Source organism: Melospiza melodia, chromosome 3 (genome assembly GCF_035770615.1).
Source record: "Melospiza melodia melodia isolate bMelMel2 chromosome 3, bMelMel2.pri, whole genome shotgun sequence".
Lineage (NCBI taxonomy): Eukaryota > Metazoa > Chordata > Aves > Passeriformes > Passerellidae > Melospiza > Melospiza melodia.
Window position 1 is genome coordinate 137,448,614 of NC_086196.1, and position 25,562 is coordinate 137,474,175.

The 25,562-nt window shown below is 41.3% G+C and overlaps 1 protein-coding gene across 4 annotated transcripts in view; it reads left to right on the forward strand.

Moving 5' to 3' along the window:
- Window positions 1-25,562, forward strand: part of KIF13B (kinesin family member 13B) — a 124,663-nt gene that overhangs the window by 60,465 nt on the left and 38,636 nt on the right. For all 4 annotated transcript variants that reach the window (XM_063153181.1, XM_063153183.1, XM_063153182.1 and 1 more), the window contains exons 11-25: window positions 1,929-2,141; window positions 6,924-7,034; window positions 10,062-10,196; window positions 12,224-12,354; window positions 13,517-13,603; window positions 14,242-14,432; window positions 15,041-15,251; window positions 16,887-17,049; window positions 18,059-18,205; window positions 18,647-18,796; window positions 19,402-19,530; window positions 20,950-21,120; window positions 22,092-22,249; window positions 23,252-23,384; window positions 25,015-25,149. In XM_063153181.1, the coding sequence (XP_063009251.1) occupies window positions 1,929-2,141; window positions 6,924-7,034; window positions 10,062-10,196; window positions 12,224-12,354; window positions 13,517-13,603; window positions 14,242-14,432; window positions 15,041-15,251; window positions 16,887-17,049; window positions 18,059-18,205; window positions 18,647-18,796; window positions 19,402-19,530; window positions 20,950-21,120; window positions 22,092-22,249; window positions 23,252-23,384; window positions 25,015-25,149 (2,265 nt within the window). The remainder of the gene's footprint in view (window positions 1-1,928; window positions 2,142-6,923; window positions 7,035-10,061; window positions 10,197-12,223; window positions 12,355-13,516; window positions 13,604-14,241; window positions 14,433-15,040; window positions 15,252-16,886; window positions 17,050-18,058; window positions 18,206-18,646; window positions 18,797-19,401; window positions 19,531-20,949; window positions 21,121-22,091; window positions 22,250-23,251; window positions 23,385-25,014; window positions 25,150-25,562) is intronic.

The window sequence follows — 25,562 nt, forward strand, 5'->3', positions numbered from 1 at the left end:
TGGCTGCTATTAAAAATACAATTTCTGAGCTCCACGTTTTGAATTGTTTTCACAGTAATCTTGATGCTAGAGGAGAAAAAGCTAGTTAATTCTTAGAAATAACTTCTTTATTTATATTCTGACTCTCTAACACTTGCAAGCCCAGTCTTGCCAGGCTGATTACAGACTCTTTTCACTAATGAGAGGCTGATTTGCTATTTTTTCACCTTTCTTGCTTATCATTAAAGAAACCAGTGAAATCAGCACATGGGGTTTATACATAAAACTTTATCAGACAGTCTGGCGTTGGACTTGAATTGCTACAAGAGGGACTTTGCCCAGTTTATAATGGGTGTATTGTGGGTTCTGCTGTATCACTGTTACAGCGTTCTCAGCTGCCTCTACAGCAGAGCTGCAATTCAGATAATGAATTCATCCTATTTTGGAGCTGATTAGTGCAGTGAGGGACATTCCCAAAGTGCAAACAGTTAAGGATGGATTTGGAAGGGGAGTACCTGGCCAGCTCCCTACCTAACTCCAGCTTTTTATGCAGAACAGGGATTGCAGTTGCAGGGTGTCATTCCTAATTTTTGGCCAGGAAATCCCGTGGAATGATTCATTAGTGCTCCTGTTAGTCTTAAAGTTTTCAGTTAAAAAAACATTTTTTTTGGTACAGAGGGGACCCTCCCAAGCCATGGATTAATTTAGAATAAACACTGGCTAATCCTTGGTTGAGTAAAGTCACGGTGAGATCAGTCAGCAAGCTGTTCCTTTTTTACTGATTTCTGTATAAATACACTTACCTGCCTGTGCTGACTGTGTTGAACACTATAAATATACAGAGATTTATGTTTCATATGAGTTCCATGCCCTTTTGCATGACCAGAGACAGCCAAGTGCTGCCAACAGCCTGACTCCTGTCAAACTGGTTTAGGCATCACGCAGCCAAAAGGAGAGTCTTGGGGAAATACTTAAAGGGGCATTTTAATGATTGCTGGGGAAAGCTCCACGTGTGTTTTGGAACTGAAATGGTTTGACAAGCAGCTAATGCAGTCAGATTGTTCTAGCCTGACCTACTTCTCATGGGTTATTGAAGATGAAAATTAAGAGTGTGGTTTGTCTCAGAAAAGGATATTGGGTTAAAAACAAATAAACAAACAAACAAAAACCCACCCCAAAATTCCAGGCAAACCAAAGAAACCAAACTGCCAAACAGAAAAAAAAAAAACCTGCTGCACAATTTACACTAGAATATTTTATCTTCACGTATCTATATTTGGCTGAAATTGTAACCATAATTTTGTGGTCAGTAAAAAGATTGAATCCTTCCTTCCTTGCTTCCTTCCTTGTTTCATGCCTTTCTTCTCTCTCAACCAAATTCCAGGAGGGTAATTTCTTACATAACTCAGTTTAGATTTGTGAGTTGTGCCACTGGGAGGAAGGGAAGGGCCCCAGTCTGAAAGTTTGTAGGAGTAAAAGCAGCTATATTGTTTATGAACAGATATCTCAGTAATTTATTTCTTGAAGACATCTGTCTCATAGTCTTTAAAATGAGATAATCTGAATTCATCATGGTTTTTCCTGAGCTCCCTCAGTAGCATCTGAGAAGTGAACACAGTAGTGTTCAATGTAGTGAACACAGCTGAAGTGTTTACATTTCTGGTTTGTAAACCTAAGCAGAAAACATCGAAAGAAAACTTTGAATCCTTTACCAGGCCCTGTGAAGCCCAAAACAGGGCCTTTTTTTGGTTCCTGTTGAAACTAAAAAAGCCAAGAGTGCCAGAATCCAAGAATGACATTTCCCAAATGAGCTTTCAAAAACAAACATTGAAAATCACGACCTTTTCTTAACTCGCACCGCTTAAACTCTTAACCCAACAAACCAAAATAAAAATATTAATTCTAAACCAAAATATTGATTCTAATATTGATTTTCCCAAACCTTCCAGGACAGCCTTGGGGGCAACAGCAAGACGGCCATGGTGGCCACGGTGAGCCCGGCGGCCGACAACTACGACGAGACGCTGTCGACGCTGCGCTACGCGGACAGGGCCAAGAACATCGTCAACCACGCCGTGGTCAACGAGGACCCCAACGCCCGCATCATCCGCGAGCTCCGTGAGGAGGTGGAGAAGCTGCGGGAGCAGCTCACCAAGGCTGAGGTACAAACCTGAGCCTTGCAATTGCAGAAAACCCCTGCCCAGGCTTAGCTGGTTCTGTGGTGTCGTTATATTGCAAAGGTTCCATATTGTTGTCTCCTTATTGCAAGTTTCGTACCTCCTTGATGTTTCTCATAGGCAGCTCCTCTAAGCACTGATTCTTCCTTATTCTCACAGTAGCCAACTGACTCCAGTTCCCCTTTTAACCAACCAACCCACTCTGTTGTAGCACTCTTCTCATTGGCTACAGCTGTGGTAAAGTCAGGTCTGTTCTCTAATAATTGGCTCAGCTGCAATTTCTTAGGGGTAAGATAACTTTCTATACTACCTTTATGTTCTTATATTCCATCCCCCTACAGCTCTATAGAAGGAATTTGTCTTGGTTTGAACAGACAGGTGTCTGCTAAGGAAGGCAGGAGCTTACCTTGAAATGGGAAATGTAAACGCCCTCCCTCCGAATTGTTATGGTTTTGGAATTAAGGGGCTCTCAGGCAAAGATATGGGAGTAGGAATAACAGTTCTTTGTAGTTCTTTACTAGGAAAATTTTTAAAAAATACAAATGCAATAGTACAAAAAGAAAATACTACTGACAGAGTCAGAATATGAACTGACACGCTGTAGAGCTTAGCCAGCTCTACAGAAGGAGTTTGCCTTGGTGGAAAAGACACGTGTCTGCTGAGGAAAGCAAGAGCGTCCCTTGAAAAGGAAAATGGAAACGCCCTCCCTCTGAATTGCTATGGTTTTGGAATTAAGGGGCTCTCAGGCAAAGAGATAGGAACAGAAATAACAGTTCTTTACTAGGAAAATTAAAAAAAAATACAAATGTAGTAGTGCAAAAAGAAAATACTACTGACAGAGTCAGAATACGACCTGGCACCCTGTTGGTCAGGGTGTTGGTAGTAGTCCAGTTAAATGGTGTCTGCAGCTCTCTTGCAGTGGGAAGGGCTTCCTTCTACTCCTGTAGAAGAGTTTAGTTTTCCTCTGAAGATCCAATGGTGGTGTAGATGGGCCTGGTCTTCCTCTGGGAATCCAGTGGGAAAAGGTTGCCTGTGGCATTCCAAACCTCAGATTATATCCAGGTAGGAATGTTTGGCTCCTCCCCCTGGGTGGAGCATCTCCCAGTGGGATGATGTAATTTTATCAGTCCTGCAGTGACACTCACTGGCCCATTGACAGAAGATATTTCCCAGAGGGAGGATAGGTTGTGGAAGACATAAAGAAAACTGCCCAATTGACAGAAGATAACTGCCCCACCTCTAACAGGTGGCAAACAGAATACACATCCCAGCCATACCTGTTAACCTAAGACAGAATTCCATGAGAGAATGTTGCAGAGTGTCCAGGCAATGCTTCCATCTCCCTTTATATAATTTATTTACATTTTTCTGTGTGTCCATCTTGAAACACGGGCATTCATTGAGATGCTGACCACCTTGTTGAGCTTTCTTGGTTTTACTCTGTGAAGCAGAGGACATGGAGGCATGGATAGTTCCAGTTAAGACTGGGTGATTTTTAGGCAGAGCTCTGCTGATATTTTTAGGGATTCAGCATGGCCACATCCGGTGAGATGTGACTTCAGTTAAATGAAGTTTTCTTGCCTGTTTCCAGCTGTTGAATCTCTCACAGACCCTAGGCAATATCTCTCTACAACTCCCTGAAGGAAGTTGTAGCCAGGTGGGGGTTGGTCTCTTCTCCCAGACAAGCAGTGACAGGATGGGAGGACACAGCCTTAAGCTGCACCAGGGGAAATTTAGACTGGACACTAGAAAAAATGGGAAATTATGAAAAATTCTTCACAAGAAAGAGTGATTGAGCATTGGAATGAGCTGGCCAGGGAGGTGGTGGAGTCACCAGCCTTGGAGGTGTTTAAAAAAGACTGGATGTGGCACTCAGTGCCATGGATTAATTGATAAGGTGGTGTTTGGTCATAGATTGGACTTGATGATCTCCAAGGTCTTTTCCAACCTATTCTGTGATTCTGCAGTGAAATTTCAAGAGAAGCATGGTCTAAATGTTAGATGAAGGCCAAGAATTAGTGTAACTCTGAGTTCTGTTTCCAAAGGGACAAACCAATGGTGATGTAATGCCTGTGGTTTGCAGTTCAGAAAAATTATGGTTACAACATTTGCATCATGAGGTATGCAGGGAATGCTGGCTGTGATACTGCAGATGACTTGTGGATTTTGGACTCTTCTCATTTGAGCTGCCTAATGTGCTAAGCATCCACCGTGTGTGGATCAGTTTCTTTAAAGTGTCTCAAGTTATATATCATAATATTAAATATCTAAAAATTCGTCTAAAATATCAGCCATAGACTTAACAGTGCTCTGAGAGTTGCAAATAATCCCCATTTGTTTCATTTTTTAGTATTACTCCCAAAATAATGGCAGCTGTCCAAAGTAATGAAGTAGTGTTTCCTAAGGATGAAATAATAAATATTTCATTTCCTAGGTATTAAAATCCCACCCTAGTTGTCATCCCAGTGTCATTGACAAAGAGCAGGGAAAAGCCAGAGCAATTTGCTGTTAAGAGGCTGCACAGTAAAGGTCAAACCCCACATTCACAGCCTTGTGCTCCTTTCAGTTCATTACATTTGTTGCCCATCTAATTGTTCTTCCAGAAATGTGCATAAATAACTTGCTGAAGTGAACAAAAGCACTGACTCATTATGACAGGTTACATTTTCAAAGCTCATTTCCAGATATAGGAGTTGCCAAGTTGTGGGGTTTGGGTTTTATTTGCCTTTTGGTGTCAGTGTCCTTTTCTCTCCTGAACAACCAGGATAGAACTTGACAGTTGACTTTCCCCTCACAGAATATGGAATTATCCTCTTTTCCCCTTTTATAATCCATGCATTTTGATTGTCTTTTTGTTGGAATTAGCATCATGTTTTAATTTGTCTGTGCCAAGACCACCAGCTTGTCCTTCCTGAACTGGGAGTTCACCTCCTTCTGGCAGAGAAGCAGCCTGTGGGTCTGGGACCCATTTTTTTGGGGTTTAATTAGGCTTTGTAGGCAATGAGAAGACTTACCCAGGTCATTGTGCAGCTGAAATGTGTGCAAATGTTCACTAATTGTCCAAAGAAATGGTCAAATTAAATTTTATCTGGGCTTCATCATTCTGCCCTGGTAGTGTCCACCCCTTTGCCCTGATGATGTTTTTTTGGTATTGTGAATTTTTGTTTGGGAAATTGCCTTGGCTTCACTTCCCTCCCTGTGTGGAATTCACAGAATCATGCAGTGGTTTTGGGCTGGAAGGGACCTTTAAAGCTCATCCAGTGCCACCCCCTGCCATGGGCAGGGACACCTTTCACTGTCCCAGGTTGCTCCAAGCCCTGTCCAACCTGGCCTTGGGCATTGCCAGGGATGCAGGAGTAGCCACAGTTTCTCTGGACATCCTATGCCAAGGCCTCACCACCCTCATGGCCAGGAATTCCTTCCCAATATCCCATCTAATCCTCCCCTCTGTCCATGGGAAGCCATTCCCTTTTGTCCCTCCAAACTCCTGTCCAAAATTCTTCTCCCTTTTACCCCATATTTAGGTTTTTAAAGCAGAAAAAGCCCACACAGGATACATCAGCTGACAGTTCCTAGTCTACTGTTGTGTCTTGAGGCAGAGGAAACTCCTGTCTTAAAACAGGATTTTCCAATCCTGGCACTTGCTCCTTTTCTTGAAGGAACTGCAGTGTAATGAGGCCGCTCTTTGATCTGGATTCCTGTGAGGAGTTTTGGGTTTGTGATAAGGAAATGTCTGATGCTGGAGGACGATGCTCCCATTGTTACTTGGCATTGCCTAAATGCCAACCAGCCAAACCCATGTTCCTCATTAGCAGTAATGAAATAATGACATGAGGAAGTCCACAGGCTTTTTGAGCAAGGTTTGTAGAGGAGGAAATGCCACTATGGAGATGGAAGTTTAGAAGTCATAGAATAGTTTGAGTTGGAAGGGACCTTTTAAAGCTCTTCTAGACCAGCCCCCTGCCATGGGACACCTTCCACTGTCCCAGGGTGCTCCAAGCTCCATCCAGCCTGGCTTTGGACTCTTCCAGGAACGGGGGGATGCTGATACCCTTTCTGTTTTTGGGGTGTCTGATGGGTCGCTGTAGGAGTATCTCCTTAAGGTAGTCTGTGTTTGGAACATGGGCCTTGGAAAATTTCACCAGACAAAATTAGAGCTGTGGCAAATTAGGAAGAAAATGAAATTTCAGTGTCCAGAAGCACATTGTAAAGCTTCTTTTGATATTCAGTCTGTAAGCTGCATGTAGAAATGCAGAGGTGCATAACCAGAAGAGCTGCATTTTTCCTATAGACAAAATAATACATCGGGCCATTTAAACATGAGCAATAAAAATATTTTGGTGGCATGGCAGTGTACTAAGATGTGAGGTGTCATTCTGAGAGTTTGACAGCTGAGGGGACATAGCCAGAGCAGCAGGATCCTTAAAAACAAAACTGGTTTTAATATGAGTCACTTGGAATGTAGAGATAAGATTGGTTTCTGTGTGAGTATCTTTGTGCAAATCTGCCAGTATCATGTAATTGGTTTGTGTTGAAGCACATAAACTCCACGTTAACATCTGTACTTGTAACTAGTTAAAGAACTTTTGGGTGGATTCTGCCTTTACATGCAATGTGTGTTTTTAAGACCCCTTTACTTACTGCTTAGTGTGCCTTGAAAAATGAGTCATGTTGCCTTTATTCATTCCCCCCATCTGTGTGGCTGCAGAAGGAAAAAACACAGAGCACAACAAGCTTTTCTTGTTTCATTTGCTTTTATTCCTGCAGGCTATGAAATCACCAGAATTAAAAGAACGATTGGAGGAATCAGAAAAGTTGATTCAGGAGATGACCGTGACCTGGGAAGAAAAATTACGAAAAACTGAGGAGATAGCTCAGGTTTGCTGCTTGCTTTCCTCCTTCCCTGCCCCCATTTTTTATGAAAAATAGGTTTGTTTTCTTTGTCTGTCAGTTCATAGAGGTTGTCTGAGTCTCTCCCCACATTTATGGGTAAGTAGGTCAAGCTTGCTGCCCTTTTGAAAAGCTTCACTTAATTCCTGTGATAGATGGGTGCCTCCCAGATTACCACTCCAGTGACAATAATAAATTGTCACTGTATGCAAATGGAGAAGTTATTTAACAAAAAAAATAATAAAATAATCCACGGATGAGAGGATTACAGGGTTTTTTTATATTCTTCAGGCAGTAAAATTGTTTGTGATGAGGGAGCATTGAGAGCATTCAGTGCAAGGTTATGGACTGAGTGCCTCAATGCACCAGGCAAAGGGCATTCAGAATGATAAAAAATAGAGCTATCAAGAATCTCTGTGTGTTTTAATAGCTCCTAAACTGATATTTAGGGCCTCAGACCATAACTGGAGATGATTACCTTGGAAAAATGATGCAGGTCACCACGGTTGTTGCATGACACTCCTGGTTCTTCCCACACAAATGCTGATGTACATATTTGCAGAGGGGAGCTTTGGAGGGGGGAGGACTGTGGGGAGGTGATGAATGGTGTGTAATAAATAAGGGGAGAATGGAGCCTCTGGTACAAAGCCCTCTTGTAGATGCCACAATCAGAATAGACTCTGTTGACTTTGGTTTTAAAGATCCATTGTAAGAAGTGCTGCCTGTGACTATGAGGGCTTCCTGCCTTTCAGTGCAATTCCTCCCTGTGTATAAGGGTGGAAAAAAATAAAATAAAAAATAATAATAGTAAAAAAATCCTGCTCTTATCCTACACAATACTTTCTAGGCTTTGAATGTGTGAGGAGGTTGAAAAACTGAAGTAATGGGTTCAGCTCTTCAGACTAAATGTGCCTTGATGTCTGCTTTACCTCTCTGCCTTTCTGTCTCTAAATTCCCAGCCTGATAGGGATGTTTCAGAGCTGGGAGTTTCATGAGCCTTGAAAAAGGGGTATTTTTTCCAGAGGAGGGATGAGGACAAGTGTTTGTGCAGCACAGGCTGTTCCAGGACTGTCTGGAAGCCACTCTGTCACTCCCCTCCTCACCTGGACAGGGGAGAGAAGGTGTAACAGAAGGTTCCTGGGTCCAGATAAGGACAGAGAGAGATAAATCATCCATTACTGTTATGGGAAAAACAGATTTGAATGAGGAAAATGAGTTAATTTGTTACCAGTCAGATCAGAGTAGGGTAATGAGAAATAAAAACTAAATCTTAAAACACCTTCTCCCCTCTTCTCCTTTTTTCCCTGGCTCAGCTTCACTCTTGTTTTTATATTTCCTGCCCCCAAGTGGGACAGGGATATAGGGAAAGGGGGCTGTGCTGTGTTCTCCACATGTTGTATTTGCTGATTTTTCATCTGTCTGTCAAATTGTGTCAGGGTAGACAGGAAGGAAGGAGGGATATTTGTAAATCTTTGAGGAAAGGATGAGTCCTAATAGACAGCAAGGACCATCAAAGAGGCATCAATAAGAGTTCAAAGTCTTAAACACTAGTCACATAAACAGGCTATTTTTCACATTTTCAGTGAAAAATTTCAGCATTTGGTGTACTTTTAATGTTTTTTTTTTCAGCATTTAAGTTAATTAACATTAAGTCTTGAGAAAAAAATTAACAGGAACTGGCTGTTTTTCTCTCAGTTAATCCTATGAGATTCACATTGTGGGCCAAGTTCTCCTTAGGGCAACATGTGCTTTATCTCTGCAGATAATGAGGATTTTTGTGAACTTCAGAGCCTGGCACTGGTGATCGGAAGAGAGATCTTTGACATCACTCTGCAGTTTCTCCTCTGTTCTTTGTTTTTTCTCTCTCTCTCACACACACACATGACTTTCCCTTACAAGGACATCATGATGGGTTTGTAAGCCTGTGTGGAGACAGGGAACAGAAAATCAAGAGCAAGTTGTGCCATTTCTTTGCAATTTTAATCTTGATTAGACCTGGTACAACCGTGCAGGGAATGATCCTGAATATTGTGACATAGTCAATTTTTAAATATAAAGCACGCTGATAGGTAAAGATAAACATTCCAAGATTATTCTTATATTGTCTAATTTGATTTTTAAAAAGTCTCAGCAGCACAGGGAAAGCTCTGTAGGTCTCTTGTATGTTTTTTTGCTTATTCATTTCACCCTCTCCTGTTTCTGTTTCCCTCGGCAATCTTATGAGGATTCTCTCATATTTCTTTTTTTTTTTTTTTTTTTTTTTTGCTGTTGCAGACAGTGAGTCTCACTTGAGTTTTGCTCTGCTCCTGGGAACAATTCTCAATTTTTCTATCCCAGTGGATTTTTTTTTGAGAAAAATCCCTTTCTGTTTCTAAGTCAGAAATGTTTAATGTTCCTCTTTCACTGTTCTGGTCTCACCCAAACCCTTCCCTTTGAGAGATGGACATTTTTTGCACAGTAATGCTTTGTTGGGCATTTCTATGAAGTCTTTTGACAAGAACAAAACACCATCCAAAACGCTGCTATTCTTGTTCAGCAGGAAGTGTTCTTTGCCTTACTTAAATAGCAGGTTGCCAGTTTTTTGTCATTTTGATTGCTCTGGAACAAAGGATAGACATGGAGGTTGGCTTGGCAAGGATTTAACTTAACTTCTTGCTTTTTAGCTGGAAAGGGAGAATAAAGGGCTCTAGAGATGGCTTTGTGGTAGCATTTTGCTGTTCCAGTGAGGTCATGGAGATGCTCTGCAGTGCTGCAGGAGGCTGCTCCCAGCTGCTTTCATTTCCCACTGGGAATATGGGAATGTGTGGGACCAAAGCACGGAGCCACAGGAGGAATCACAGATACCCCTGAGCAGATACAACTGAACCTTCTGTGCCTCACCTGTTGCAGAAGAAAGAATTTCCTGTTCTAGAAGTATCAGTCCATCATTTTTGCCTGGTGGCTCCTGCAGATGGGAATGGATTTCAGAATGTTTGGGCATCAGTCAGCTCAGTTTTGATGGCTGCTCTCTTCCAGGAACGTCAGAAACAGCTGGAAAGCCTTGGCATATCCCTGCAGTCCTCTGGAATAAAAGTTGGGGATAATAAATGCTTCCTGGTTAATTTGAATGCAGATCCAGCTCTCAATGAACTCCTGGTGTACTATTTAAAGGTAAAAATATATCTTTGTATATAAAAATTTTGTCATGTCAGGCCTCTAATTCATTTGGCAGAGGTGTACTTGGAGAGTTCTATAAAACTGTAAATCTAAAAATATTAAGGTTTATATGAGTACAAACTTTTTATTTGAAATGTAATTCCTTGATGCACAGGAAAAAATTCAGGATTTGATGTTTTTGTTTATTTTGGTTTTCTTTGGCATTTTTTAAAAGAAATTTAGATGTGTTCTTTTTGAGAAACTGTTTCCTATTCTGGGATGAGGTTTTTTTGTTGGTTGGGTTTTTTTATACAAACTTTCACAAGCTTTTACCCATGAAATTGTTTTATGTGAAAGTTGGGCATATCAGTAGTCAGCTTCTCTGTGTGTAGTCTAAATTCTGGCTGCTGTCTTCAGTTTATGAAATGCATTTTTAATCCTCTTGGTGCAGCTTGCTAGAAGTGAAAAACAAGTTCTGTTCTGCCTCAGCACTTGTGATGTGCAGTCCCTGTTTCTGATATTAACCATCAAACACAAGATGTGACTTTTGGACCCTGTGCTGAAATATTTGGGCAGGTTATTGTGGCTTTTACAAATTGTAGATGGAGGACTCAGGAGGAGAAGCAAGGTACAACCATTTTAAAGTCACAACTTGGAGTGCAAATTCTAAAAATTTCACAGCAAACATCAGCAGCTTGAGCTTCACATTAAATCATTCTGTTGCCTTTGAAGTGGGGTAATAACTCTCAAAACAGCCACAAAATCAGCAATTAAGCTGAAAGATGGTTTTTGTTTAGTCAGTCTTAGGAAATATCTGATCCTCTTTTATATCAGCCACCGTGGCTCTGCGATATCTCAATGGAAACGAGGGAAAACACTTTCTCCATGTTGTATCTGCTAAAAAAACACATTGAAAAGGAGAAAAGAGCTGAGGTTTTGGGAGAGGTTGACTCTTTCCCAGACAACTTGCACATAAAAATGCAGACTCAGCTGCTAAATCACTGACAGATACTGAGACAGATCCCACTTTGTCCCAGTGGTCACTGGGGACAAGAATGAGGCAAAGCCTTTGGCCCATCAGTACCAACACAAATGTCTCAGGTGGTTCTGTGCTCTTTTCCTTTGAAAACTCCATGGGGTAGATTTTGTCTCCTTCAATTAGTCTTTGTTGTTTTTTTAATAACTCAGATTTGTCTTTCTCCTAGGGAATTTTGGTGTAAAAATCCCTGTGCTTTGAAATTATTGTGATAAAATTACTTGCAGGTGTTTTTCCTAAAATCGTGAGATTTAACTCTCTTGTTTCTCAGAATATTTGCACACTTTCTCTCTGAGCTGTGTGTGCATCAGGTCCTTCAAATACTGAAAAACAACCTGAATTGACTTGTCCAAGCTGTTAAATCTTTCCCTCAAAAATTGTTTGGAGATGCCTAAAAAAGAGATTTCTGTCCCAAAATGGGAATCTAGCCCTGGCAGTGGTGGAGTCCCCATCCCTGGAGAGATTTAAAAGCCTTGTGCAGGTGGCATTTTGGGACATGGGTCAGTGGTGGCCTTGGCAGTGCTGGGGATGCTTGGATGGTCTTAAGGTGTTTTTTCCAACCTCAGCAATTTTATGTGGGAGGTGGTTCTTCATCTCCCAAATCCCCCTCACCTTGAGTATCCAGGATTTTCCTGAGCTGTTGCTGATCTAGGTGGAACCTCCATAACCACCATGGATCTGCCGCTGAGAGCCTCTCTAAATTCCTGCCTGAAATCCTTTATTCCTTTGGCTTCTACAACATTCTGAGGCACTGGATTCCTCCATTAAATCAAAATTATCTTCATTTTCATGTTTAACTGTTACCTGTAAACTTTCCTGAGTGCTCCCTGCTTGTTATTGTGAGACAAAAAATTTATTTTCTTCTCTCTTTCCCTCTAAGGAAAGTATTGAACAGCTGTGAAATTTTGGGACCAGATGATACAACACATCCAGAAGGAGGAAGGGTGAATTAGACCCAGTGAACCTCTGCAATCCATCATTAACATCTGAATTAATTTTTCCCCAGGAGCACACATTAATAGGCTCAGACAACTCTCAAGATATCCAGCTGTGTGGAATGGGAATTCTTCCTGAGCACTGCATTATAGACATCACCCCAGAAGGCCAAGTTATGCTGACCCCTCAAAAAAATACCAGGTGATGGAATAAAATGCAGCCACAGCTGTTTGATACTTGTCATTTTATCCAATATTTTATGATTAATGGTGCACAGAGATACTTGGAAAACAAACTTCTCGATCTCCTTCGTAGTAGGAAAAATTCTGCTTTTACATTTTAATTGTCACCTGTTCCTCTGTCAACTCATGTTCCATTCCAGTGGGATTTCTCTCAGGGAGGGTGTTTGCAGCCCAAATTTTTAAAGAGGAGATGAGTAAATTGCATGTGCTTTCAGTAAGTAGATACTCACTGATTTGCAGCTGTGTAGATGTAACTCCTATCAAAATTTGAATTCATTTTCTAGGAGATCTGTTGATATGCAAAGAGCTGCTGAAGCATTTGTTGCTTTATTCAATTAAGTAGCTCTACTTGAGAAGCAGCTGGCATATTCAGATTGATCACAAAATGACATGCAGAGTCAGCATCTCCAATAACTTATTGTTAATACACAAAATTCAAACTTTGCACATTTACCCTGATTTGTGGCTGATCCTGCTTGGAGCAGATTGGACTGGGTGACAACCTGAGATTCCCTTCAATTTTGAGTTATCCCACAATCCTATTTTCAAACTTAATCTGGCTCAGAAATAAAAGTGATTTCTGATTTTTTAATTAGTGTCTTTAAGCTGTTCGTGTAGCAAAGGTGTCTATTGCCTTATTCAAATATTTCTATTTTGTGTCTGTATTTCAGAGCAGTGTGCAAGTGGTTTTTTCTAGTGACTTTGTTTTCTCAGGCTGCTCATTTTTAAGCCCTAATTTTACTCCCCAGACACAGCTGTAGTAATATCTGTCTAAATGTACTGAACTTCATGAACTTAGGAGGTCAAAAGAAGCTGAATTTGAGCAAAATATTCCCAGAAAATTCACTGATCTACCCGGTGAAACAGCGCTGGGTAGGTCAGTGAATATTTGAGCAAAAGATGCTGAATATTGAGCAAAATATTCCCAGAAAATTCACTGATCTACACAGTGAAACAGCACTAAGTAGATCAGTGAATTTTCTGGGAATGTTTTGCCTGTTAGCAATCCCTAAATCTCTTCTCCTACCTTTACTTGTTGCAGTAATGGAAGTAATACTGGGAGGGGGAAAAAATGAAGCTTCATATAAATATATTTACTTTAGATTTTTGCCTTTTCCCAGGACATTTGTAAACGGCTCTGCTGTCGTGTGTCCCATCCAGCTCCACCATGGAGACAGAATCCTGTGGGGAAACAATCACTTCTTCAGGTAACAGAAGTTATTCCAGGAATTGTAAATTGGCACCCACTTTGTTTTGATTTAAAGTACAAGGAAAGATGAGGATTATAAAAGCAATACTGATGCTAGACTGGTTTTTAATGCTAGATGTTATTACTGTGCTCTCTGTCCCCTGTAGTCCCAGCCATGTCTGTGACCTTCCTGTATCAGACAGGATCACTGGTAGATGTTTTCTGTTCATGACTGTGCTTTGAAATCCTCTGAAATACCTCAAAAATCAGTGGATTTGAATGATAATCTAAAATGTCGTTGCTTTATTTCATGCTTAAAAGGAGAACCCACATTAAAAAGTGAGCTATCGCTTTGTTATTGCCTCTAAATTATTTGGATGTGGAATGACTAAAAAATGTCATGATTATCTAAACTGTGTTATTGGTAGCATGAGGTACTTAATTATGAGAATGTAGAATGGATTAATTAGTTTACCTTCTGCTCCTGCTTTTGCCCTGAGGAAAATTACACCCACGGGAGATGAATAAAGTTTGAAAGGAAAAAAAAAATCTTCTGATTTCAAGGCTTTGCTGAATTTTAACAATATTTGAAAGCAACCCTGTGTTTCAGATCTGAGCAATTTAATAATCCTCTAAAAATTTTCCTCTTATTTAAAGGCTGAATTTGCCCAAGAAGAAAAAGAAGGCAGATCATGAGGAAGAGGAGCGGGACAGCTCCATGAAGTGCAGCAACAGTGTGGAGCAGCTGGATATAGATGGAGACAATTCCAGTGAGGTGTCCAGTGAGATTAACTTCAGCTATGAGTATGCCCAGATGGAAGTCACCATGAAGGCTCTTGGTAGTAATGGTAAGGAGCCCCAAAAGTTATTTGGGAATGTTTACAAAATATGAGAATAACCACAGACTTTTTCCTTTATAACTTCCTTTTGGAGAATTTTTCTTGTGAATGACTCATCACAGTCATTTTTGTTCCTGAGGAGGGAAAAATAACCATGGCGGACTGTTTGGTTTGGCAGTTCTTGCTGAGGGGAAAGCCAGAAGTGGAATGCTGGTGGAACTGCAGTCTCAAATCAAAGTGTTTTCACTTGGCTGTTTATTTTTCTTGTGTTATGTCTCACTCAGGCATTAACTGCAGTGATTTCTGTCTCTGAAACCATGTTTTTGAGTTTTTGTGGTCTCATGTAGCTGTCCCAGAATGACATTATTTTGGGAAACAGGAAGACTTTTCTTTTTTTTTTTCCCTAACTTGGGCTTTCCCTTTTCTTAATTCTCTTAAATCATCTGCCTTGTAAACATTTGTTTTGCTTCAGAATTCAGCAGCACTTTTTAAATGCACGCTGCGATAAAACCAGAATCTCTCTTTTTACCTGATACCTGCGCTCACACCATACATCCAGGACAATCCTCAGCATGAATTTCACTGCAGTACTTTCTTCATTCTCGAACTCTGCCTAGACCCGATGCAGTCAATCCTGCAAAGCCTGGAGCAGCAGCACGAGGAGGAGAAGAGATCTGCCCTGGAGAGGCAGAGGCTGATGTACGAGCACGAGCTGGAGCAGCTGCGGCGCCGGCTCTCGCCCGAGAAGCAGCATTTCCGCAGCATGGACAGGTTCTCCTTCCACTCCCCCAGCGCCCAGCAGCGCCTCAGGCAGTGGGCAGAGGAGAGGTGGGTACCCCCCTGGGGCCACCAGGGCCGTTCTGTCGAATTTCTGCAGCCAATTTGGTGAAATTTTCGTTGTGCTGCAATTGCGGCGGGTTTCTGCGAGGACTCGTGTGGGGGCTTAGGGAGGACATGGCCAAAATGTTTATCTAAAAATCACGGAAGGGACATCAAAGACCATCAGGTTCCACCCCTGCCATGAGGAGGACACTTTCCACTATCCCAGTTTGCTCCAAGCCCCATCCAACCTGGCCTTGAACACCTCCAGAATAACCAGACCTACAGTGGTAGAAAATATGAGAAAATAATGAGTTCCTAATAGAAGCTCTATCCTGAGCAGCAAATTTGGCTAAAGATGTGATTGGGTGAAATTTTGAGGTTTATATGTGAGTTTGTTCTTTCATGGGTCATGCATGACTCAGCTGCTGGAAAGTTTTTCCTCTTGACTCAGATCCAGCTGTCTGACCTGGGCAGGTTCTGGCAGGCAAATAAAAAAAAAAGGGAGTAAGAGGATGATACAAATAATTTTAATTCAAATAATTGTAAAAACCATCTAATAACCACAGAGGGGTCACTGTCCACTCTGCCTCTTGCTGGGTGATGGCACTGGGGTTATTTACTTCAGCCCCTAAATAATCTTTTCCACTCTTGCTGTCAAAAAGAGCAGCTGCAGGAGGAAGATGAAACCCTAAATAAATGAATGTGGTATTGTCATGAAAAATACAGATAGAAAAGCAACTTTGGAATTAAAAATTATTTCAGCCAGCCTGACAAGGTGCTAGCTGTGTGCCTGGGATGTTTTGTAGCACCAGATTCCTGGGCTGCACAGTTGCCACTTTTTCTCACACTTGCCAGGAAAACCAGTGAGCAAGTGGCTCGTGTCTGAATAAACCTTTCTCTGTAACATGGAACATCCACATCTGTGATGGGAAAACTCTGGAATGAGCCACACAAAAGCTGCCTGTTGAGCAGATGCATGGAGAAGTCTCCAAAGCCAGCAGCATCCTAATTTTCATATTGCTAAATTCATACAGACGGGGGGAGGATTTTTCCAGTTAAAATGTAATTTCATTAGCCTGATTTTTTGTATTAAAAATACAAATTCTATAAATATAATGATAAAATCATTTTGGTGTGAAGGGACCTGAAAGTCCTTCCAGTCCCACCCCCTGCCATGGGCAGGGACACCTTCCACTATCCCAAGTTGCTCCAAGCCCCATCCAGCCTGGCCTCGGACACTTCCAGGGATCCAGGGGCAGCCACAGCTTCTCTGGGCACCCTGTGCCAGGGCCTCAGCACCCTCACAGCCAAAAATTCCTTCCCAATATCCCATCCATCCCTGCCCTCTGGCAGTGGGAGGCCATGCCCTGTGTCCTGTCCCTCCATCCCTTGTCCCAAGTCCCTCTCCAGCAGTGCCCAGACCTTTGCACAAGTTCTGCTGAAGTCCGGGGCTTGTGAGCATGAGGTTGCCCCTGGGTTTTCTGGAGGGGCTCACCTGTCCAATATTTGTAGCAGCCCCCCTTTAATGTCACCTGTCCCTTCCCTCTTTAATCCACAAGCTCTCAGTTGCCTCCTCATCCATTTATTTTGCTTTTCATGAACCTCATGATTTCCCCTGTCTCCCCATTCCCGTTGTTCCAGGGAAGAAATGCTGACCCACAGCCTGAGGAAGCTGCGAGAGCAGATTGTTAAAGCCAATCTGTACGTGAGGGAAGCCAATTTTATTGGAGAGGAACTGGACAAGAGGACAGAGTACAAAGTGACCCTCCAGATCCCAGCTTCAAGCCTTAATGCCAACAGCAAGGTACAGTCACCCTGATGACTGAATTAAATGGTTGTTTAGTAAGTTTGTCCCTCAGTGTTCAGATTTCTTTTACTCTGATTCTAATGGTTGAGTTAGTTTTCCACTAATGTGCATTAAATACATCTCTGCTACATCCTTATCTTATTTTATACCATGAAAATCTTACAATGTCCCTTAAAAGATAAATATTTGGGTGCAAGACCTTTCCCCTGGTATTGAAGTTCCCACTTGCTGCTGTTGCAGAGTGACAAAAGTCTCTGCAGGTTGGGTAACATCTGTTGCAAGTGTTTACCATCCCTTTGTGGACATTTGACTTTGCATCATCCCAGTGAGCTGTGAAAATTCTGCCATCCCCATTATGGAAGGAGGAACTGGAGCAGAGAGGATTTCAATTATTTGTTCCCAGGCATCGTAGAAATTTTGGAAGGAGGGATCTGAACCCAGACTTCTGTGTCTCAGGCTGACAGCTAAAGCTGGTGTAATTTCTTGAAGCCAAATCAGTATTTTGGTGATACTCAGACTGTCTTTAGTATGACAGATGGATTTTATTCCAGGATTATAATTGTTGTCAGTTGTTTTAGAAGTTTTTCTCGCAGTCTTCTAGAGAAGACACATCCAGAGACAGGATGATAAAGGGGGTTAAGTGTCTGCACTAGTTGAAAGTTGCAGGCATTGGTAATTTTAGCTGGAGCTCCAGGCCTGCTCTAACTTGAGGGTATTTGTGAAATACTTAAATGTTCCCATTTGTAACACTTATGCAAGGCGAAAATCCATGGAAACCAGTGCCTGTAGCTGTGATTACACTGCCCAGTTAAAATGAGCACCAATACACTGTGACAGCTGAACTCAGAGCCTGTCACACTTGGATTTGGCTGCTCAAGCCAGAATAAAAAAAAAAAAAAAGAACAGGCTTTTCCCAAAGATATTCTCAAGTTTGTGTTAGTTTTAAACTCTTTTTTCACTGTTTTGACAGTAATTCCTTCTTGGCATCCCTTTAATTGTTTCACAGAGAGGTGCAATTCTCAGTGAGCCTGCAATCCAGGTGAGGAGGAAAGGGAAAGGCAAACAGATCTGGTCACTGGAAAAGCTGGAAAATCGACTGGTGGATATGAGGGACCTTTACCAGGAGTGGAAAGACTGTGAGGAAGACAATCCAGTAAGTAAAAAGTCCTCCTGTGATTGCATTCCTGTTACATTTTCAGAAGGATTGTTTGGTGGAGGTTGGGGGGGAATATGCAAAGAGCTGAGTTTCCCTGAGGTTTTGCTTTTCCTAGTCCTGAATTGGTGCTCAGCATTTAATTAACCCTTATCTTGTCACTCTGATCCCTGCCTGCATGCATAGTTTGGTGAGGGAATGGAGCACACAATAGGAGGTTGCAGATGACACAACAGCAGTTAATGTTCAGGAATCTGGCAAAGTTAAGGAGGACTTGCTCAGGACAGGCCTTATCCAAAATAAAATTCATTTCCAATCTTTTTGATCTAATCTGGCCTCTTGCTTGAGTCCCTTTTTCTTTCACTGGGCTGGTTGTGCAACACTTTGAGAAGTGTTTCCTGGGAGGTTTGGATTCCTGACAGACTCTGGATTTGCTTGCAGGTGATGAGAGCTTATTTCAGGAGAGCTGATCCCTTCTATGACGAGCAGGAGAACCACAGCCTTATTGGAGTAGCCAATGTTTTCCTTGAGTGCCTGTTCTATGATGTGAAGCTTCAATATGCTGTTCCAATCATCAATCAGAAGGGAGAGGTTTGTCGTTCTTTAAAATCTAAAACTAAAAATCATTCTTTAATTACAGCCTGTGGATCTCACTACCAGCATGGAGTAGATAATTTCCATTTTCATGTGCTCAAGGTCTTTCCTAACAGTGTGGAATTGTGTAAATCCCATAATATTTTACTACAGTTTTCAGACAGTTCTCAGTCCCAGCAAGGTGATTGTGAAAGGAGAAAGCTTCCAGAGGGAAATAGCCCAAAATAAGTCCTTAGGATGAGCTATAGCTCCATTGGTTTCACTGCCTGCCATCAAGAAAATAGGTTCTTAAATATATTCTGGAAGAACAACTTCAAAGGCAGCAGAGCACACCAGGCACCATTCTCCGTGCTCTGCATCAACTGTGCCCTTTGCAGACCCTCCAGAGACTGGTTTGAAGGTGAAATTGTTCACTCAGTCACCCCAGTGTCTGATTTCTTTATGATTTTTGCAACAAAGGCTTTTTGATCCTTGCTCCACAGCGTTCTTCACTTGGTGCAGAGTGCAGAAAGGAATAAAGTGTTGGCTGCTTACAGCCTGGGAGGGGGTGAGCCTGTCACTGCCTTCTGGCACACACATAACTCTGACTCATGCCCTGCCAGGTTTCAGGCCGTCTCCACGTGGAAGTTGTTCGAGTGAGCGGGGAAATCGATGACAGGCTGGTGGGAGGTGAGGACAGCCCTGACTACTCCAATGAAAATGACATCCCAGAGAGAAAACTTGTCTGCAGGGTGAGTTCCAGGTGTCTCCCAACCTCTGAGCAGCCTTTTCTCTTCCCATCCTGAGTTCAGAAAGAAATCCTTGGCTTCTGGACATTGGATGTCTTCTCTTTGTAACCTTATTTTGTTTCTGGAATGGCTGAAGTAACACAAGATAATTAGTTGGGGTTTGTTCCTTTCATTAATTGCATTAATATGCCAAAAGCTCACCCCAGGAATTTTATTGGAATCCAGAGAAGGTCTTTGTATTAGGATTGGCACTGCAATATCCAATTCAAGAATATCTTGCAGAATCAAGAATGACTGCAGAATCCACTCAAGAGATGGGAGATAAACTCCCATCATTCTAGGAATCATTACCTTTTAATATTTCTGTTTCTCTCAATATTTCTTTCTCTGAATATTAAATATTTGGTAAAATATGTACAGTGTATTTTAACTGTATGTTAAATATTATAATATTATAATATAACATATTAATATTAAGATATTTTATTTATTAATATAATATTACTATTATAATGTTAATACTATAATAACTGTATGTTAATGTGTACTGTGTGTGTTAACAGCTTTTATTACTGTTAGTAATAAGAAGAAAATTAATAGGAAGTATTTACTAGCAGTGATCGTAAAACTACAAGCTACAGGTAAGAAAAGAAAGGCAAAAAACATTAGAGGGTCTGGTCCACAGCCTTGCTGACTTCTGGACAATATGAACAGTTTGGGAGAAATTGTGTTCTTTTCCCCCTACTTTTTATCCTGTCCCATAGAGCTCCAGTGCTTACAAGCAGGATGGGGCATTTTTGGCAAAAAATACTCCTGCCTAATCCTGAGGGTCATACCGCAGAAGTCCAACTCATTTGGTCTTAATTTGACAAATGGAGAATAAAAGTTTATTAAATATATGGTGAATATCATGGCTTTGTTTAGATCAGAATGAGAATTCACAACATTTTGTTTCTATTTGGCATTGATTTGATGAGAGGACAGGTTAATTTTGCTTTCTTTGGGGTTCATTTTAGGTTATTTCCAGCATCACAGAATAAGAACAAGTCGTATCTTAAACCCAAGATTTTTGGAGCATAAAGGAGCCACTGGAAAAATGAGATTTTTATTGTATTCCTCTTCAGTTGCAATGGGTTTGGTGCATTTCACCAATAAAAATGAGCAGAATGTCCCTTCCAGGAAATATGAGCCTGGTGACATCTAGTGACTGTCCTCAGCTGCTGCACTCCAAACATTGTCTCCAATGAGTATCAGTGCAGAAATTTTATTTTGCTAAATTGTTTTTGGTTTGCTGTTCTTATTTTTTAATTTATGTTCTTATTTTTTTATCCTTTGCAGTGGAGCATTGTTCTGCTAGGTGATGTTTTTAATTCCGTGCCTGATGAATAAGCGCTTTTCATTTCTTTCTCACCTCCTTTCCAGATTAAAATACTTCAAGCTACGGGTTTGCCACAGCACCTGTCCAACTTTGTGTTCTGCAAATACACATTCTGGGATCAAGTGGAGCCAGTTGTTGTTGCACCTGAGGTGGATCCTTCCCAGTCTTCCATCAGCAAGGAGCCACGGTGCATGGTTGTCTTTGACCACTGCAATGTAATTTCTTTTTCTGTTTTATTCATTAAACTGTAAGGCAGGCAAAAAAAAAAAAACAAAAACAGTTTTAGTTTGTGTAGCAGTTTTATCTGCCTCTTTTCTCACATTTTATTTCATGATGCTCTAATACCATTTTTAATTTCATTATGTTGATACACTAATTTTTTTTTAATAGGAATTCAGATGTCTTCAGAGTCCATTTAAGTTTGATTCTTCTGCACTGTTCATTTGTCCAAAAATCACTGAAGGTGAAGTGGGTTAATAAAGGAAAACATGACTTCATCTGAGAAACTAATATTGGAATTTATCCACAGTAAAATTCACCTGTGGATGAGGGATATTTATCTGACGTTACATGATGTCATTAACTGAGGTGATCACTCTAAACTCTGATGAAATGAATAGAAATGTCCCAATTCTGGGACGTGGGGCTGCTGTAGATGCTGAAGTTGGGTTGTTAGAGGTCAGAACAGACTATTTAGGACAGACTCTTTTCTTCCCACTGGCTTTGGAGCAGCTGAGCATTTTATAGAGGCATCTAAAGTCAGCTGGATGAATCTCAGCCAAATCACCCCAGCTGTCATCATGTTCTATCACTTCTTATCACACTGGGCAATTTATTCCTCTTCCCATTTGTGAAATGGATGTAACACCTTCTGATGAGTTTTGATTTTCTGATTCTGAAGCATTGCAGCATATGCTTTGATTTTTTTTCTGAGCCATTGGCTCAGGGCTTGCAACAGCCTGTGGTCATTTTCCAGCTCCTTATAGACTTCAATCTTTGGAAAATCACATTCCTTTGACCGGCCTCCTGATTTTACAAACTGATCCAACAATTCCTTTCCCCTGGATTGTGTCTTGGGAACCAGGGGGATTTTAATTTTACTAAATGCTTTTATTAAAGTCTAGGCAGTAAAATCTCCCAGCCTGAGTCGTGTAGTCACGCTTACCAACTGATTTGTCCCTTCCAGGAGGTTTCTGTGAATATTTCTGAAGACTTCATGGAACATCTTTATGATGGTGCTTTGGCCATTGAAGTTTATGGGCACAAGCAGAGTGGGGACCGAAAAAACCCAGCCCTGTGGGATTTGGGAATAATTCAAGCCAAAACACGCAGCCTTCGGGACAGGTATGTGTGGGAAATGAATCTCTGGTTTGGAATTTGGGAAAAATCACCACCTGAGGTGCTCAGTTTTGAAGCAGGTTTGGGGTAAAGAGTCAGATTTTGAATTGAAGGCCACTGGATGACTCCAATTCATTCCTGGCTATGAAATGCCATCCCTGTAATGCTGCCACTGGAAAAGTTTTATTCCTTATTACTTCAATTTGGATAAATATGCAATATTATGGTAATTCAGACTGCAGGGAGGTGCTTTTTGTTTGCTGGCACCATTTGTTGTCTCTAAAGCAATCTTGTAGTAGCATTTTCTTAAATATGAGTTGTTTTGCCTCTTCAATCAGAAGGCAGCTCTGCACCTTAATTTATTGGCAGTTACTTCTCTTTTTACTTGCAGCTTAAGCTTATATTAACTATTAAGCTGCATGTAAGGAAATTTAAAATAAAAGCCAGGGAAATATGGCAAAGAGGAAAAGGGTGCTCTAAAATAGTGGGTTATGTTTGGCAGCTAAGTAGTGAGCACCTCTATCCTTTTTAATTTTGAAGTTCTACAAAAATGGCTGCTTCTTATTAAGCTCTGGAAAGAGTTGAAGAGAAGGCAGTGATATGAAGGAGGTCAGAAAAGTGCTCTGAATTTTGATAGCTTGTGAGACAATGTCATATTTCATTCCTCTGTCTTCCATCTCAGCCTGATTGCCCTGACAACACTGAGCTTCTGTGGCAGGAGTTGAGACCAGAGCTTAAATGTGGAATTGGGGTTTGTATTGGAATCAGGAAAAGGCTTATTTCTGATGTTTGACTAAAATAGCTGCCAGGAAAATTTAGAAGCTCTGCACAGCTGCTACCTGTGTGCTCACAAATGGTGCATTTATTGCAGCAGTTGTTGCTACTTCAGTCTGCACTATAAGCTCGGTATTTTGATATTTTAATTCCTATTTTTGGGAAAAAAACAAAAAAAACCAAAAAAAAACATCCAAAGAGAAGAAACAACCCAGTCCATGACTTGTTCTGCAGGTGGAGTGAGGTGACGCGCAAAGTGGAGCTGTGGGTGCAGATCCTGGAGCTCAATGAGAACGGGGAGTACTGCCCAGTGGAGGTGACCCCTGCCAAGGACGTCAGCACAGGAGGCATCTTCCAGCTCAGACAGGTGAGGTGGCACAGACAGGGCTCCAACTGTGCTAAAAACACCTGGAGAGCTTTGCTTTGGGTGGCCAAGGTGTCCAAGAAAGTGTCAAGCTTAGGTGCAAAATTGTGGGAAACAGATGGAAAGCAGGAGACTCAGCATAAAGGTGATTAGAGCCCTCCCTGTAAAGTTTTTGCTCTGTCCTGTGCCAGCAGCTGGCAGAAGGGACGCCAGTCTCCACTGAACTTCATTATTTTTTAATGAGGTCCAAGAGTTCTCTTTTATTTGATCCCTCCAGCCAAGCACTCCTTTGTTCAGGAGGCAGAATGGGAGGCATCTTCCAGCTCAGACAGGTGAGGTGGCACTGGCAGGGTTCCAGCTGCGCCAAAAACACCTGGAGAGTTTTGCTTTGGGTGTCCAAAGAAGTGTCAAGCTTTGGTGTAAAATGTGATGTTGTGAATAACCGATGGAAAGCAGGAGACAAAGCAAAACTCAGCTTAAAGGTGATCAGAGCCCTCCCTGTAACCTTTTTGCTCTGTCCTGTGCCAGCACCTGGCAGAAGGGACATCAGTCTCCTCTGAACTTCATTATTTTATAAAGAGGTCCAAGAATTCTCTTTTATTTGACCTTACAGCCAAGCTACTCCTTTGTTCAGGAGGCATCTTCCAGCTCAGACAGGTGAGGGTTCCAGCCGTGCAAAAAACACCTGGGGAGCTTTGCTTTGGGTGGCCAAGGTGTCCAAGGAAGTGTCAAACTTAGGTGCAAAATGTGATGTTGTGGAAAACAGATGCAAAGCAGGAGACAAAGCAAAACCCAGCTTAAAGGTGATCAAAACCTTCCCTTAACCTTTTTGCTCTGTCCTGTGCCCTGTCCTGTGCCAGCACCTGGCAGAAGGGACATCAGTCTCCACTGAACTTCATCATTTTTTAAAGAGGTCCAAGAGTTCTCTTATATTTGATCCTTCCAGCCAAGCACTCCTTTGTTGTTTGAATTCTACCTGCTTTAAATTGTTAATGCTTAACTGAGCAGCTCACATTTTTAAAATGATGAGCTATTGATAAGCTGCTGCCCAAAGAACACCAGGAATCAGTAAAAGTTAGATACAGGCTGCTCCTCTGACCTCACCAACTCCTTTGATTCTTATTTTAATTTTCTTTTTTTTTATTTACCTTTTTTCCCCTTACAGTTTTAGTAAAGAGCAGATGTTTTGCTGCACTGATACCATCAGTGAATCAGAATTTTCAGCCAAGGAGAGCAGAGCCAGAAAAAGTTCACTGAAATTCTAGTAGCTCACCAAACTGGACTATTTGCTCTCCCCTTTTATAGGTGGGAAGAAGATCCCATTTTCTACCTTCAGAAGTATTAAATATAAAATCATATGAGGTTATGTTTGAAAACCCTCCAGAAAAATAAACTGGGGAGCTGCTGAATGCTGAACATTTATTTTTCTCTGTAAATTCATAAATTGCACAGGAAGAGGATCTCTTGACCACTGGGTCATTGGGATTGCAGCACTTTGTTCTTCCCAAAAGAAAACTTTAATTCTCTTTGCCATGGCTGCCAGTAGAGGTCTCCCTGGAATTAAACTTACAGCATTTTATATTCTTTTTTTTTTTTTTTTAACAAGCATTTCAAATTGTTCTTTTTTGGCCAGGGGCAATCTCGACGAATCCAGGTTGAAGTGAAATCTGTGCAGGAATCTGGGACCTTGCCACTGATGGAGGAATCCATATTATCTGTTGGTGTTGGCTGTGTTCAAATAAAACATGTCAAGTCACAAAATTATCAGGTAAAACTCTGTATAGTTATTGTCAGCTATTTCCAGGAGCTGGAAAGCATCAAGGGAATCATTTCCCATGGCAAAAATAACATTTTTAAGATGTTTTGTGTCTCTTCTGGTTCTGGTTGGGCTTCTTTCCTATCTTTAAAAGCAGCACAGCCTCAACACACTCAAAGAAGAAAAGAAAATGCAGATATTCCTAAAATACATTAGGAGATTTTTGTGTAGATTTTACTTCAAATATTAGACATGGAAAGCAATATTAAGTAAGTATTCAAAACAAAAATTGATTTAAAGTATTCAAATTAAAAATTCAAATTAAATCAGTGCAATGTATATTTGAATAGTGTCAAATGCCAAATGGTAGAATTACAGGAAGCACTTGTGGCCCACAGCAGATGTTGGGCAGTTCTTGGACAGTC